At 37.5% G+C, this 16,812-nt stretch overlaps 3 protein-coding genes across 3 annotated transcripts; 1 reads left to right on the forward strand and 2 right to left on the reverse strand.

Annotated features, from left to right (window-relative positions):
* The first annotated feature begins 1,677 nt into the window (after positions 1 to 1,677).
* On the forward strand, positions 1,678 to 8,322 carry LOC115822979 (claudin-10-like). Its single transcript, XM_030786961.1, has 5 exons — positions 1,678 to 1,891; positions 6,544 to 6,705; positions 7,232 to 7,313; positions 7,434 to 7,538; positions 8,166 to 8,322. Exons 1-5 carry the CDS (start codon positions 1,678 to 1,680, stop codon positions 8,320 to 8,322), a joined length of 720 nt encoding a protein of 239 aa, XP_030642821.1.
* Positions 8,323 to 10,502: 2,180 nt separating this feature from the next.
* LOC115823492 (claudin-10-like) lies at positions 10,503 to 12,073 on the reverse strand. The gene is made up of 4 exons (XM_030787545.1): positions 11,842 to 12,073; positions 11,095 to 11,256; positions 10,914 to 10,995; positions 10,503 to 10,626 (listed from the first exon to the last, which is right to left on the reverse strand). The coding sequence occupies exons 1-4, from the start codon at positions 12,071 to 12,073 to the stop codon at positions 10,503 to 10,505; spliced, it is 600 nt and encodes a 199-aa protein (XP_030643405.1).
* A 1,454-nt stretch (positions 12,074 to 13,527) lies between these two features.
* Positions 13,528 to 15,486, reverse strand: LOC115823493 (claudin-10-like). The gene is made up of 5 exons (XM_030787546.1): positions 15,255 to 15,486; positions 14,317 to 14,478; positions 14,132 to 14,219; positions 13,868 to 13,975; positions 13,528 to 13,732 (listed from the first exon to the last, which is right to left on the reverse strand). The coding sequence occupies exons 1-5, from the start codon at positions 15,484 to 15,486 to the stop codon at positions 13,528 to 13,530; spliced, it is 795 nt and encodes a 264-aa protein (XP_030643406.1).
* Between the last annotated feature and the right edge of the window lie 1,326 nt (positions 15,487 to 16,812).

Raw genomic sequence — 16,812 nt, forward strand, 5'->3', positions numbered from 1 at the left:
CTCAGGGCAGACACACAGACAAACACACTCACACACACATTCATACCTAGGGGCGATTTAGTGTCTCCAATTTGCCTAACCTGCATGTCTTTGGACTGTGGGAGGAAAGCGGAGCCTCTGGAGGAAACCCACACAGACACGTGGAGAACATGCAAACTCCACACAGAGAAGAACCCGGGACCTTCTGGCTGTGAGGCGACAGCGCTACCCGCTGAACCACCATGCCGCCCGCAAACTAAGATCTAAGTTCACCAAATAAACAACATGGCTGCCCCAGGCTTTTCATAATTTGCCAAAATCAAATTATTTTCTCCTTGTTGTCCTTGTTTGCCTAACTACTCACAATGTTTGTCCCACACCCATAATAAAGCTCAGCCAATACAATTCAATGTTACATTATGATGTCACCCAGTCAGTTCCATCACACTGATTTCAGGTCAGTTAGCTAAAAATGAAATAACTGCCAAATTTACCCTGACAGGAAAGCTCAGTCTCTGAAAGGATAAAGAGCAGTAGATGTTATAGACAGGAGGAAGATGGAGCAGTTGACTGAGGTAAAAGAGGGAAGGGACGAGGTGAAGAAAGAAGACAAGATGTGTAATCATATTCTCTGTCTGATGTATTAGTCTTAACTGACATTGATGTGTGCTGCTTTCACCCCGGACTTTAGACACCAAAATGAGCAGTTCATTTTCAGGGCTTTACACATTCAAACTCTCTTCTAGAAAAAAAACAAAAACAAAGCAAAAGTAAAAGACAATAATGTTGAAAGGCTGAATCATTTATAATCCTTTCTTGGTTCAAAACACATTAAATAAATGAACAAAAAGACAGTCATCTGACTTCTGATAAAACTTAACAAATAAATAAACAACTCTTCGAGAAACTAACAGGAAGAGGCTGGGATGGGCTGTTTATTGTTACAAGCAACAGGGCATGCTTGTGTGTGTGTGTGTGTGTGTGTGTGTGTGCCTGCGTGTGTGTGCGTGCGTGCTTGTGTTCAGATTCTGTTCCATTGCAAGGCGCAATATAAGCATGAGAAAGTGAGTAAAGGTCTCTCTCTCTCTCTCTCTCTCTTTCTCTCTCTCTCTTTCTCTCTCTCTCTCTCTATCTCTCTCTCGCTTTCACACACACTCTGGCTCACTCTTTCTCTCACTTACTGATCAGTGTGAATCAGCTTTTCAGCTTTTCCCATATTTGTTAACCTCACCTTTGTATATCTGATATCCTTTTGGCATACTTGACAAAAAATTCTGAGAATTATTCCCAAGAATAGCCAAACATTTGTGAACTTTGCTCAGTATCTGCTCATTTTAAGGGTTACAGATTAATTCAAGAGATGTTAATGTAGAACTTGACCTCACCAAAATGAACAAACTTCTGTGGACGCACAACAACAAAAAAGCCAACAGAAAAAAGGAAGATTTCATTTTAATACCTAACCCTTGGTTCACTTCATTTACTTTTTTACTCTCGGCCTGCTCCTTCCATCCCTCCCTTCTGTAAATGGAGAGAGGTTGAATATCCAAACATGTAAATCATCACTGTTCTACACATGTCCTCAGTGTAATTTCCTCGCCAAAGGCATGTTACTCCCGTTCTTCCTTTTTTAAATCCATTCCAACATCTCAGGATTTTTTTTTTTTTTTTTTAATCTGAATTCCCCAACATCACATAATGTCAGCGAGAGAAATCGTGGCGTTCTTGGCCGGCCTGGTGGGACTCGGTGCTACCATTGGGGCCACTGTGTCAAACGAATGGAAGAGTACCAGCAGGGCCTCCTCCGTCATAACGGCCACATGGGTTTTCCAAGGGCTTTGGATGAACTGCGCGGGGAACGCCATCGGAGCGGTGCACTGCCGACAACATCATACCATCCTCAATCTGGAAGGTAAGGATGGATCTGTGAGGTTTTTTTTTTTTAAATGGTAAAAGACACAATTGACCTGTAAAACCTTAAGGAGACGGTTAGTAGGATCTCACATTCATGTTTGGGGGGGGGATACAAAAATGAATAAATTATGAAGTGCAAATATAAGACTACAAAGCAACAGCAGCATTAATATCAATCTATGATACATGGGTTTGCTTAATAAGAGTATACTAAGCACATTATGCATATAATAAATATTCATTGTGCACATACATCAAATGGTTCACTCTGTCAATTGAAACATTTGTGAATTTCATTACTGAGAGACTACATTTATACCCATTTCAATACAGAGAGTTTCCACTGGTCCCTCTAAGCCTATGACTACAATAAGAACTTTAACGACCAGAGAGAAATGTGATATTTTTTTCTTCATGATGATTTAAATATGTGTCCCGCGTTAAGAGCACTAACTCTCAAAATGACTCAGCATCACAGCAGTTTGTGAACTTAAGTTTAATGTGATTTAGTTTAATGTAAAGTTAACCTTTTGATTTGGTCAATGTTTTGACATATTTTCTGTTTATTTCTCTAATGATATTGAGTGTAATGATTATTACATATAATAACTATTATACATAATAATTATTAATACTGTGTCATTTGGGACAGTGAAATAGGATGCACACAGTCTTTGACATTACTGTATCTTTATAAGATCCTTAGATTTGGAGATTAAATATTCTGCATGGGGGAAAAAAAAAAGAAAACATAATTCTAAAAGCATAAATCTTACACAGTGGTCATCTCCTAAAAAGTCCACATAGAATATTACAACTGTTCATACCAGATCTTTTTTTATTATTATTATTTTAGTTTATTCTTATTATTTTAACCAATTTTACTATGATGCCATGAGTTACAATGTGACTATCTGAAAATCTAAGAAAAAAAAATGTATGTGTATTTAAAATACTACTGCACAAAAAGGACACTTCCCACACTCTAAGTCAACATGATGCTTTCATTCTGGCCAATGTGTAAACCCACAGAGGAAAAGGGTAAACTGAACAAAGAAGAAAGAGGACAAGACAGGAAGAGTTATTAACTTCTGATTAAAAAATAATGCACATTTTCCTAAATTATACATTAACAGGGTAAAATGAACCTTCTTGTCCTCCTATTCTTCCTAGTCTGACACATGCTGTGAAAAAAATGATATTATGTAACTTGCTAAGCGATGGTAACACCACAATAATACTGAATTTAGAGAGAGGGAATTGAAAACCTACCCTGAATTCAGTAAACTGGTCTATGAGTAAACTGGTCTATGGTAGCTCATTTGATGAAGCTATGTATGCGAACGCTGAAATTAATATGATGCTTTAGGACACAGACTGCTAGTTTTGGACTGTTTCAGCTTCCTTTTTTCAGCTCCCCATAATTCTCATTACTCTGCCCTGAGGTGGTTTAGACATCAAACCTGTGCGTGCTCTAATTACGAGCAACCACTAGAGGGCTCTCTAATTTCAGAGAATAACACAAGAACTATTTAATTTGTTTTGTTGTTTGTTTGTTTGTTTTTGTTTTGTTTTATAAACAATAATTTATCCAAAAGAAATCCTCAGAAAGTTTGTCTTCAGTATTCATTAAAATAAGAAATAATTTGAGGATGTGTCATCCATTCGGACAGCAGGGAAGTTCAATTCTATGACACTGTCAAAGACTGGTCTATGTTTTAAAAAGCAGTGAAAGGTCCTCACAGTCTCAGATTTCAGTTCATAATATTGGCTTTTTAAACCTGTTTACCAGGGAAAGCTGAAATAGCGGGTTAAGGACAAGAGTTTTAAGGAGAGGATAAATAGTTTGTTATGCACACACTAAAAGGACTGTCACTTGTAACATGCCTTTAAACTCATGTCTCTCAATTTCTGTTTGCTACTGTTACTTACTATCATTTGTTTTTATGCATTATCTTTGCTGTCCTACAGACGACTATTCCTACGTGGTCTGTTAAGTGTTGTTTTTGCATTTTTTTTTTTTTTTATGTCTTGTAAGATGCCTGGAGTTGTTCCACAAACTGACAAATGTAGAAAACAGAGTTGTTTTTTTATTAATAATAATAATGAATTTCACTGTTATCTTTTGTGATTTTTGGTGTTTAATGACTGATGTTCTTAACCAGCCGTGTTTGATTTCCTGACCGTTGCCAGTTCACTAAAATCATTGAAATCATTGACTTAAAAATGAAATGATATTCCATCTCAGCTCTGAACTGAGCGCTGAACAAACATTTGCTTGTGGTGTAAATACGCAGTCATAGCGTTTTCACAATACATCATACTGAGTCAAGAATGACTCATTTGGAATACAAAGCCTTATAACTTTTGTCATGATCTCCTGGGTAAGAAAAATGTGGTTTATATGGGGGTGATTTTTTTATATGTGTTGTTGCAATAATGTGAATCCGAATCCACCTTTGTACTCAAGACTTTAATTCATCCAGGAAACTTAACTTATTTATATAATATAATACAATTTAGAAATGACATTAAGAGATTTTATTCAGCGGAGTATGATGATAATGAAGCAGGTGATTCCACCATTAAATATGAGGGATTAGGGATTTTCAGTGTAGAAATCCAGTGTGTGTGTGTGTGTGTGGGGGGGGGGGGGGGGGGTCAGATTAAGAGATGTGCATGTTAACTCTCAATTTTCCTGTCAAATTCTCAAATTATAACCAGGTAATAGTCTTCTATTACACAGTGACCTTCTTACAAAAACTGTTCATGGTTTGTTTTTTTCCCCTACTTCCTCACGAACCTAGGAAAAATCAGGGCATGGTTTATGTAGGATTAATGAGCAACTTTTTGTATGTTATTTTTATTCTATTTTTGAACAGACCACAGTCACCAAAAAAATGATCTCTATCAGTCTATCTTGGATTCCACAACAGTACATGGAGTAACAGTAACTAGCCTGACCAAAACTGTGATGACATGTACTCACAGATGTCCATCAATGCACTTTGACCTCTGACACATCATTACGCAGTGTTCTGTATCCCATCAACTGATGTGATTGTGTAGCAGGGGGAGGCAGGAGGTGGGCATTAACCAACAGGTAGTGACGACTAAGACACAAGACCCTCCCATATGGCTGTCAACCAGTGTGAAATATATTAACCATTCCTTCTACCAGTTACACTGGACTACACCTCTGAAGCTCACAGCAGTGGATTTACTTCCTTGAATTGTAGATTAGATAGAGATAGTTTTCTAGAAGATACTTGGGGGACAAAATGAGTAGTATGGCTACAGAGATCCTGGCTTTTATACTGACCGTCTCAGGCTGGGTGCTGGTCTCTTCCACGTTACCTACAGACTATTGGAAAGTGAGTTCTCTGGATGGTACTGTCATTACCACAGCCACGTTCTGGTCTAATCTATGGAAGACCTGTGTGACTGATTCCACTGGAGTCTCCAACTGCAAGGATTTCCCTTCTATGCTTGCTTTGGACGGTCAGATGAGATTCTCTCTCTCTCTCTCTCTCTCTCTCTCTCTCTCTCTCTCTCTCGCTCTCCCTCTCTCTCTCTCTCCCTCCCTCTCTATCTGAGGAAATAGTTGGGGGGATATAATGTTTAATGCTTATGGTTTGTCTAAAAAATTGTCTTTTCAAGTGAGCCAGTGTGTGTGTGTGTGTGTGTGTGTGTGTGTGTGTGTGTGTGTGTGTGTCAATTTGAAGACGAACTACATTAGAACAAACACTTATCACTGAAATTTTAGTTGTATCAATGAGTCACTTGTACCATGCATGAAGATCAGACAAAAGGGATTTAAAATAAGAACCTGTCATTGAGGGTCAGTTTATTAGTCTTGTTCTGGGATACCTTTGAATGGTCGATATCGAATGACAAAAAGGATAAAAGGAAATTGAATTACAAAGTGCTCATCCAACCAAACCAAAAAGCAGTAGCCCAATTCACTATATACCATGCTTCATTAATTGTTCCACTTGTAATGTAATAGAATAATTGCGCAGTCCCTCAGATGGCCTCAGTGTAGGCTTGCTGGGTTCACTGGTTTTGTCACTTACACCCAGCTTCAGTTCCAGGATTTTCACTTCTGAGAACTGCCCAGTGCTCCCCTAGCCATCATGTAGAGTAGCATTATAGTATAAGGCACACGTTAGCTAATGTTTAGCCCCACTTCATGGAGTCGTAGTCAATAAATGTGATTTATCCAGAGCTTGGGGCTGTTTTCCCCTATGGTTCACTTGTTCTGAGGTTAACTGCCAGGCTAATATTTGTCCATAAATCAGGCAGTTTTAATACCAGGACTGTGTGACCATTTTGGCATGTCATACACGCATTCAGTTACCTAGTGGTGCTAGCTGTGTTATGGCACCAATTTGTTCTTGCACCAATGGTTTAGCAATTCAAGGTAATTTACGCATGTTCAAAGAGAGACAGGAAGAGAGAGGGCTGTAGGTTCACTGGAGTGTGTACTGGAGAATGTTGTGAATGGAAAATCAAATCTTCATAATTAAAAAAAAAAAAATCCAGTTTCGGTCGCTACAGGGTGGTTGTGTGATGACTACTCAACTCTACAGTGTTCATGTTGTGTATTTTTTTTGTTTGTTTGTTTGTTGGTTTGTTTTCCTCTAACAGGTTACATCCAGGTATGCAGAGGTCTGATGATTTCCGCTGTGTGTCTGGGTTTCTTCGGAAGTGTCTTTGCTTTGGTGGGCATGAAATGTACCAAGATTGGAGGAACAGACCAAATCAAAGCCAGAATCACTTGCTTTGCTGGGTTCAACTTCATACTGAGTGGTAAGCTTTGGATTTCACCACCTACAGTTTTTGAGACGCTATATGTCAGATAGCGTAAAGTATTTCAGTTAAAGATTTTATCATAACATTAGAGGGGTTGAAAATTGCAAAAAAAAAAAAAGCTATTAGAATAATTTTTAAAAAATGTGTAAACTAATTCTGCTGGGGGAAAAGAAGTTAAAATTCAATCTTGTGAGTGAGGTGAAACTTTTACAGATTCAACAGACATGAGTTTTATGACCTTATTCTGTTCAAGTTTACATTTTTGGAGCTGTCCTAAATTTTCAGTTGTGTTGTGCAGAAGGTATTAGAAAGGGTTAAGCAGCACTGTGCATATCCAAACGTTCAGAATCAGCTTAATATATGAAATATTCAGGTGTTTGGCTGATTTCTTCAATAAAAATATGACCAAAATAGATTTGAAACAACTGTTTATCTTTAGTTCATTATAAAGATCCAGAAAGCAGGATCAATGAATAACGCTTCGATTAAAGCTACATGTAAACCTGTGCCCTTTCTTCTCTAGGTTTCTGCTCTCTTACCGCCTGCTCCCTGTATGCCCACAGGATCACCTCTGAGTTTTTTGATCCCATGTTTGTTGCCCAAAAGTATGTAAATAGTTCAAATCAAACCTATTACATAGCTACGCATATTCTGAGGGTTTTAAGAGGTTTTGGAGGATTTTGGAGTAGTTGTTGGGGTGGAATAAACATTCCTCTCTTTTCTAGATACGAACTGGGAGCTGCGTTGTTCATTGGTTGGGCGGGTTCAGCGTTATGCATTTTGGGAGGTGTCATTCTCTGTTTATCTTTGTCGGATGGCATCAGTAGGAGGTATGCAGGATTTAAACAATGTCAAAACAAGCCAGCTGAAACAGAAAACCAATCTCTTTTCATTTAGGATATGATGCCATGATCTAGTCTCAAAGACAGAAATACCTATTATTACACAAATTCATCAGTACTGAAACCACAGTGTTGATTATGGCTTTTATGAGCATTTTTCAGTGTTTCTATTATCCCGCCTACTAGAGCAAATGCAATTACCGGAGCACCTCTCTCAACCCTCTCATTAGTGACATTAACAATGTAGGCATTAATGGAAAGTAAAATAACTCCATCTAATTTTACTCTTAAAATGTCAAATCAAATCATGTGTTGCTTTGTAGCTGATTCTCTGTAGATTTGCATTGCTGGTCCATTGAATTGAATGCGATTTTAAATCTCTCCGTCACACACGTGACAACAATGGAACAAATTGGCTGTTAATTAGTTGTACCGCCTCATACATGTGGTTAGGGGAAAGGACAACATAATTACAAGTATCCATAAAGATTAACCATCTCAATGAGACATGTCTCCAGAAAAAAAAAAATTGTGTCCAGGGCAAAGGTTCAGTCACTGGAATAGTACCTGCCCCCTCCTCACTTGTACTTTCTCTCTCACTTTATTTAGCTCAAGTTCAAGCAGGGCAGACAGAAAAGGCCATGCTTACAGCGGAGCTGCCTCTTTACTGTCCTCTCGGACCAAGGCAAATGGTCATTCCACCAACTACCACCGACCACCACCAAACTACAGCACTTCCTCCAGGGAGTTTGATAAGAATGCCTATGTGTAAGACCCCATGAAGAAAGGAGAGTGAATATATGGTCAAGACCATGTCATGCTATCCAAATGAAAGGGCTTTGCTGAGAACACATGATCATGATGGCATAATGACTGGAGGTCCAGACAAAAACCTGTCTGCAATACATCCTGTTCTCAAAGGTTACAGGGATTAAACTGTCAGCAGCACGATCTCTCTCTCTCTCTCTCTCTCTCTCTCTCTCTCTCTCTCTCTCTTTCTCCTTCACACACACACTTAATTATTATTGCAAATTTGTTTTGGTATATTCTACTGTCTGAAATAGTCTGCTTGTAAGTCTAACACTGTATAATATTTAACTTAATAGACTTTTAGTGTAAGTGTCTTCAGGGCAAAAAGCATTGGTTTCAGACTATGATCAAACACATAAAATGTGTGTATCAATTTCGGCATCTGTCTTAAATATCATTATCTTACAAAAACGACAAAATAGTTTATGATGTCTTCCAACTGTGGATTAATTCTTACTCTGAACAAACCATTACTAGTTACACCTCTCTGTGCTTTCTCTAAGAAACAAGTTGCATTTCTGTACATAATGTTTTCATCATTTTATTGTGTTTTTGTATCAACTTTACAGGCTTCTACTTATATCTAACATTAAAAAAAAAAAAAAAATCAGTGCGTGTACACTATTTTGTACATAACTAATGTTTGGTTATGGTGGCTGTACAATTAATTTTCTGCACGATTGTGCCGACTCACTGTATACACTTGAACAGGTCATTTTGATCAAGGGCATTTTATGATGAAAATCAGCATCACTTGAGGATGAATGTGTCAATAACACTTTTTTACAGGATAGATTTTCAGAAACAATCCCAACAACTGTACCTGTAAATAAGTGTGGGAATGGAAGGGGGGTTTGGTTAATATTTGGGTTCAAAGATGCAGTAAAACTCAGATAGACTGAACCAAACTCCCTCCACAGTAAAGCAGAATTTAAGCCATATGTATTTATCATCAAGAACTATATATATATATATATATATATATATATATATATATATATATATATATATATATGTAGTAAACACCTAAAATAAACATGTGATTTAAACACACACTCTGCTTCCATTGATCAGATCTGACAAATGTTAAAATATACACACATCATATGGGGAAAAAAAGGCTTTTCACTGCTGCTATGTACAGTGCTTTTGATAATTAATTCTATTCTATTCTATTCTATTCTAGGTAACTGTTCCAATTTCTTTTGACTTTTTTGAGAAAGATGTGATCAATACTGTTGACTTACTATTGCTATTGACCTGTCATTTTATTTGTGTTTCTTATTCTGTTCTCCACACCGTAAATTGACATATAATTCCATCTCTATCTGCAAGCACTGCAAGCAATAAAGACTTCTATTCTATTCTATTCAACTTCTATTCTGTTACAGTCTATTCCATTCCATTCTGTTGTGTTCTATTCCACTATGGTCTACTCTTTGATAGAATAGAATAGAATAGAATAGAATAGAATAGAATAGAATAGAATAGAATAGAATAGATACCATTCTTTTCTTTGCTGTATAGATTTTTTTAATTACACATAAGCATCCATGTTGTATGATTTCACAGAAGTTCTACTAGACTGCCTGGACCTCCTGCTCTCTCTTCCTGTGACAGATGATGGTGGGATAGTATATGCAGTGTATGTCCGTCTAGCTGGTGCTGAGATGTAGGATGAAGGCGCACGGTAAGCAATTTGAGCAGGTATCTCTTGCTCCTCTGGGCTGAAAGAAAAGTGAGACAACATCTTATGGCACTTTAGTTGCATTATTTGATTGTGTATAAATCCAATATTATTTTGGGCGAACCACATTAACACCTTTCTGAGCTGTTATGAAACAATCTCCATGGGGTCTTAAAGCTACCAAAGAAGTTAAGAATTTAATCGACGAGTCCTATTACCAGCAGATGGTGATATTGTCAGTGATGCATTTAAGAGAAAATTAAGGTATCTGTGATGAGAGGGGCCCTCACTGAATGACACTATTTAGTAAATAAAAATAAAAGCTGTAAATCTGTCATTATTTCACCTCACACTTTAACTAAAGCCCAGTTGCATCTTCACACGTCCCTGCCAACCATAGCTCTAGCCTACCGTCTCAGCCTCGACAATCAGAAATCATGAAAATGAAATTAGATTTACACAGAATAATACCTAGATTGGCAGCCTTCTCTTCCAGCAAAGATACTGTAGATCAGACCACCAACAATGAGTAAGGTAGAGCCTCCCCAGCCTACAAACAGCGCTGCTCCAAGTTCAAACCTGCCAACAAGTGATGTTTGTTCATTAAGTACACAATATTATGCAGAGTGACATATAAACAGAGTAGAGCTAAATAGTAAAACTACATATGTGCAATTCCCTACAAACACAATATTCATTAGATAAGTGTTTCTTACACACAGCTATAAGAGAAGCTCGGTGCTTAACGCTAGAGTATACAGTCACAAAAACTTACACTGGGAGAGGTCTCAAATTAAAATGGCAATAAAAAAAGAGAGAAAACAAGCTACTTAATGTTGAAGCAATACTGTACAGTGGTGACTCACTTCTGTGCTTTGTAGTTAGGATCCTGGAATTCTGACACAACTTTGTTTCCATACCAGCTGAAGGCAAACATTGCACAAAAACCTGGAGAGAGGCATGTTCAAAGTACCAGTAATATATCAATCCATCCTTAGCAAAAATGCAAGATTTTTCGAGGAAGAATGAAAGAAAAAAAATGTTTACCTGATACAAAGTAGTTTAGGCCAGCAGCAAATGTCACTCTTGCATTTGCAATCTCTGATCCTCCGATCTTGGTGCATTTCATCCCCACTAAAGCCAGGATAGCTCCAAAAAAGCCCAGGATTATGGAAATGATGATGAGAGATCGACACAGATGAATGTACACTGAACACAGTAAATGAGAAATAAATTCAGACAGGGGAACTTTTTTAATGTCAAAATGATGTTTTGTTATTGTTTCCAAGTTGTTTTTTTGTTTGCTTTGTTTTGTCTCCATGCCTTCTTTCTCTGCTTTCACTGAACGTAATTCGAACTCAGAGTTAAAGATGCAATCGAAAACAACAGCAGAATGAAAATCCATTCAAGGTTCAGTTACAACTGCAGTTTTAAACACTTGTTTGTTGAAGATACAAGCTTTGTGATTCAAGTGTTAGTACACTTCCACTGTTAATAACTAACTCTGAGTAAATAAATTAACCATAATTTTAAGTGAAACTGGCACTGAGAAACAGAGTCTAGACTGTTGTACTTAATGTATTTGTTTAAGCCAAATACATTTGTGCCTGAATTGTACGGTACAACACTATCTCCTGAACTTTTAAAACTATCATGTAGCTTTGTACCTGCGCAAATTTGTCTGGATACACATAGTTACTTTAAACAAATATCTACTCCTCCTTATCAGTCTCAAAGTTTCTTAAATAGTTGTCCACATAATTAGCTTCAGCTCTAATCATAACCTTAGCGTACTTTGCAAGGCAAGCATTGAAGGAAACCCCTTGCAGTCGGACACCCCGGTGGAATCTGAAATGCAGTCTTTCCACAGGTTGGAGAAGTAGTTTGAAGTGGTGAGGACAATGCTTTCCACTTCAGAGTAGGTCCAGTACTCAGTCGGCATCGTAGAACAGACGAGGATCCATCCACAGACACACACTACAAAGCAGCCTATCTCCATATACATTATTACCGTTCGGGTCTTCATGGTTGCACAGGGGCATCCAGAACACTATACTAAAGAACCAACAAAAGTTCACTGTAGAGTCTCCACAAACTTCTAGAAAAAGTACGCCGATCTCTCTGATGCTATGTCTTCACCCTCCCCAAGCCAAAATGACTGTGTACTGTCATCACACAGTATTTCTGGTTTGTTTGGAGTGAGGGAGAGGGGACACTGGTGCCAGCAGGTTGCTTGTGGTTGCCGTCAAGGTCGTCCTGTCATTCTCTGTTTATTATTGATATAAACCCAATAAGCACCACCATCGTTTCCAGAGTTTTGGGTATACTCTCTTTTCCATGCCATGGTGAGGTAATGTTTTCCCTATGATCTCTTTTGGACATGTTGCTTAAAAAAGTTCTTTCAGCTACCAGCAAACCTTTTCATCACTGTATCCTTACTTTAATAAAGGTCACATCAAGCCCCAGCTTCTGAAGGGTCTTATATACCTTCATTGTTTCCAAAGGAAAATGTAAATTAATTAAATCGTAAACATCAGCTATCAAAGCCAGTGGAATGTATCGAAACCCAGTTACAGAGCTGTCTTAAAAAGCTAAAAATAAATAAATAAATAAATAACTGATAGATTTTGGGGTAGCAGTTTATAATGTTAGAGGATGTGATAAAATAGAATAAAATAATTGTGATCTTAAAAAAATGTGCTATCCACAAATTGTTTTTGTTTGTGTCTTTGTTTGTGTTTGCTTGTTTTTGTTTGTCTTTCTGTTTTTTGTTTGTATGTTTGTTTGTCTGTCTGTCTGTCTGTCTGTCTGTCTGTCTGTTTTTTGTTTGTTTGTTGACATATTTAGTTAAAATTGTCCATAGAGGTGAGTAAGCATTTAGAATAATAAAGTGAGTCTCTTCTGGCAAAATATCTCTGTTCAGTGTGAGAGACATGTGATTAAAAAGTAAGTTAAAAATTAATTGCATAGAGGATGCCTGACAATTTTTTTAGGCTCAACACTTCAAAACACTTTTCAGTCACTAACTGTATTCAGTACAGCAGTTTTGAGTATCCACGTTGATCACTCCATTTCATGAGGAAGTTAATGATTCTGCCAGTTACACAAAATGGATGAACTATATGAGCACACTGGTGTTTATTTCAAATGTATTTACAGTGCGAAAAGTCACAACACAACCGTACAATATCTAACATATAAGCTTGCATTACTTATTAACTGCATGTACTTCATTCATATATCAAATGGATATCTGTGATTCTTTCTTGACTCGTTGAATATATTCATTTGGTAATTTTATTACATATCTGTTACACAAGTAAACCGCACTACACATTTACAGAAAGATGACAATGACAACTGACAATTTATAAGCGAAATCAGAGTAAAATGGAAAACAAACGAGTACAAATATTCAGCTTTTATTACTTTGCTTTCAAGATCTCAAGATAGGTGATGCTTGTCAGGATGTGAACGAGTTTACACGAAAGCATCCCTCTCTGACGTTTGTTTGTCTGAAATCTGGCTAATCCTGGAGATTTGTGAGCTGGTGGTTATGCTGGAGCCTTTTGAGAGCCGGGATTGCCTCGATAGTCCATAATATGCAGAGTAAGGCTTGCCGTAGTAGACCCTACTGTTTGCCCGGGGAGCCATGTAAGTTCTTGGTGCGATAGCATAAACCACTCTATGACAGAGACAAATACAAACCAATTAAGATCAGGGGCACCTACAAAAATAGCCAAGACACGTTTAATACAGTAACACGCACTGGATCACGGTGAAATCCTTGGTGATAAAAGATTTTCACTTGCTCTCTCACCTCTTGGGGAAGATGACCCTGTAGACAGTCACAGTGTAAAGAACAGCTCCCAGGATAATGAAGAAACTACCCACCAAGCCAAGAAAAATGGGAGTTCCAATCCCATACCTGGTCAGAGTGGAGGACGGAGTTACCATCTCATGGAGTAAAAATGAAACGTATGTTCACGTACTTTGACTTTTTAGTTATTCTGAGTGATGTTAATGTTTAACGGCTATGATAACTTAAGTGCCAAAACAAAGCATTTCCCGTCTAGTGTATTACCTTAGGACGCCTCTCTCTACAGATCGTGCAAATGTAACTCTTGCGACTCTGTTTATGTACACACAATATGCAGTAATGTCCGACAAACCTGTGGAAAACATAGTTTGGCTAATACGTAAAAGGATCATTTTGCCATACATTATTATTTTTTACTTAATTATTCCATATGGACTCTGTAAGCTTACCACCAAAAAAATGGAAGATGGCTCCAACCAAAAGCATTTTGTCGTTGGTCTTCTCACTCCCACCGATGTAAGTACACTCCATCCCCACAAAACAAAAGATGGCACCAAAGAAGCCCATGCTCATGCCAATCATTAGCAGACCTCTGACTGCTTGAACATAGGCTGTCCAAAATCAATAGCATAAATAAAAATGTCATCATCAAAAACAAATGATCTCTTCTTTTAAATATAACATTTAAGCTTTTTTTCATTTCAACAAATTAATCGTCTATCGCTGATATTTCAGTTATGTGTCACCTAGACAGTACCCTAATTGCTGCGCGAAATATGAATTAGCCTAATGAACATATGAAAAGAGGTACAGTGTATTTGTTAGTGGCAAATATAGCAGAGCAATAAAGAAGCATTGCATGTCTGCTAACAAAGCCACATTGCAAATAGAATATATTAAGAAATCTCAAAAGTGTTGGGATTTGAGATGAAAAACATTTAAAAAAAAAAAAAAAAAAAAAAAAAAGATACCGCAGGAATATTCTAGATGATGTAAAAAGCCGACATGCACAAAAAAAAAAAAAAAACAAAAACCAATAATTACTCCCCAAATGTGAGAGGTCACAGCTCATTTAGCTCTGCACGCTAGCATATTTAGGCACCATTTTGAAATGTAAGGGCTACTCTTAACACTTACACCTACAGCATTGCAGAAGACATAAGACTTTTCTCCAAGACTCTATTGAATAAAGCCTTGAAAGGTAAAACAGTAAGAATAGCATTGCTAATACCCATTATCAAAGATTAAAGAAAAATACCTATGTGTCCACATGAAAGAAACCTACATGTGACAAACCACAAGACATCGTAGTCCCAGAAGTTAGTCACAGCAGCTGTTTTCATTGATCAAGAAAAGATATCTACATGTCTATGTGAAAGATACCTACGCGTGACAGACCACAAGACATCATAATCACGGCAGTTGGTCACAGCAGTTGTGTCAGTAAAACAATCTCTCCACAGATTGGACCAGTACCAGGCAGCTTTGATGATCCAAGATCCTCCTTGGCCACCAATAGATACAATCCTCCAATAATCCATTGCCATGGTGCAGCTCACAAAAAGCCATCCTAGTGTTGAGATAAGGAAGCCAAAGATCTGGATTAGTCTTTTTCTCATCGCAAAAAAAAAGTGGTTTAGTGCCCTACACAGCTTTTACTTCCACAACCCAACACTTCTTCTCCTCAGAAGGAGTACAGCACTCTCTAAAAGCCCAGCATGTGATGACACAATGCTCTCTCTGTCTCTCTCTCTCTCTCTCTCTGTGTGTGTGTGTGTGTGTGGGTAATTCTGAAAATGTGCTGTTTGTTGTGTTGTTGTGGTCATCATGCGGGATGTTTGCTGTAAACTTTAAGCAGGGAGTATGTTCCTTCACTAAAGGTGCTTATATCTCCCCAGGCACAGCTTGTAACTGAGTGGAAGATTAGAGAAATGATTAAGTGTAGGAAGAGTGTCACATTTTAAAGAGCATGTCCCAGTGAAGTGCAAGGTTTTTTCTTCAGAACATCTCTCTTGTTGGCAGTTCAACTTGTTCAACTGCTTTAAAAATATTTCACATTCAAAAATTACGTGACTGTGGTGGTCCTAATATGCGTTTTTCTAAGACATCTAAAACGAAAAGTCATGTTCTTTTAAATGTATTTGTGTTTTGTTTTATTTAAAGGATTTTTGTTCTATGAATGTGACCCTCAGTTCTGGTTTCCTGTTGTCCCCAACCACTTAAACTGCAATGCTCAGCGTAGAGTTTCAAAAGATGGATGGCAACACATCCACTGAGTGGGGTCTTGAAAATGATTATAGGCAGTGTTTTTTCCTGTAAAATTTCCATATCTTCTCAGCATCTTCTTTTTTTTCTCACATATTTGGCTAAGAATTCCCAGAGTTTTGTTTAACTGTAACATTAATTTTTAGTTCTTTTATTACATTTAACCTATATTTTAAAATAAAAGCCAGCCTTTCTGGAAAAAAAAAATAATCCACGCAAGGATTTCCATTTATAATGAAATGCTCCTTTTAACCAGATCTTTATACTGATCTGACGCAAAAATGAATACTATTCTATGTCAACTGTAAATACACTCCTACCAAAATATGTAAACGTCATATTCATTGAATAAATGGCAAACCACACAAACTGACTCAATAACACAGCACTAAAATAGGGACTTGTCATTTTACTATATATTTCCACTAACTGATCATTCCACCTGAGTCATGGTGGCACAACAAACTTAGCGCGCTACAATATTTTGTTTGATTACGTGTTTTCTGTGAGGAACGTCTTTATTTGATATTACTGATGGCATGTCCTGACAAAACTGACGAATAGCTGGGGACAGGAAAATATGAGAAGTGTGCGATCGAGCGCATATTTTCATAATGCATTCAAGTTACCTTATTCAGTGCTGGTACACACCACCTGATGGCGACAGCCACACATACCAA

The sequence above is a fragment of the Chanos chanos genome, chromosome 10 (assembly GCF_902362185.1).
Source record: "Chanos chanos chromosome 10, fChaCha1.1, whole genome shotgun sequence".
Classification (NCBI taxonomy): Eukaryota; Metazoa; Chordata; class Actinopteri; order Gonorynchiformes; family Chanidae; genus Chanos; species Chanos chanos.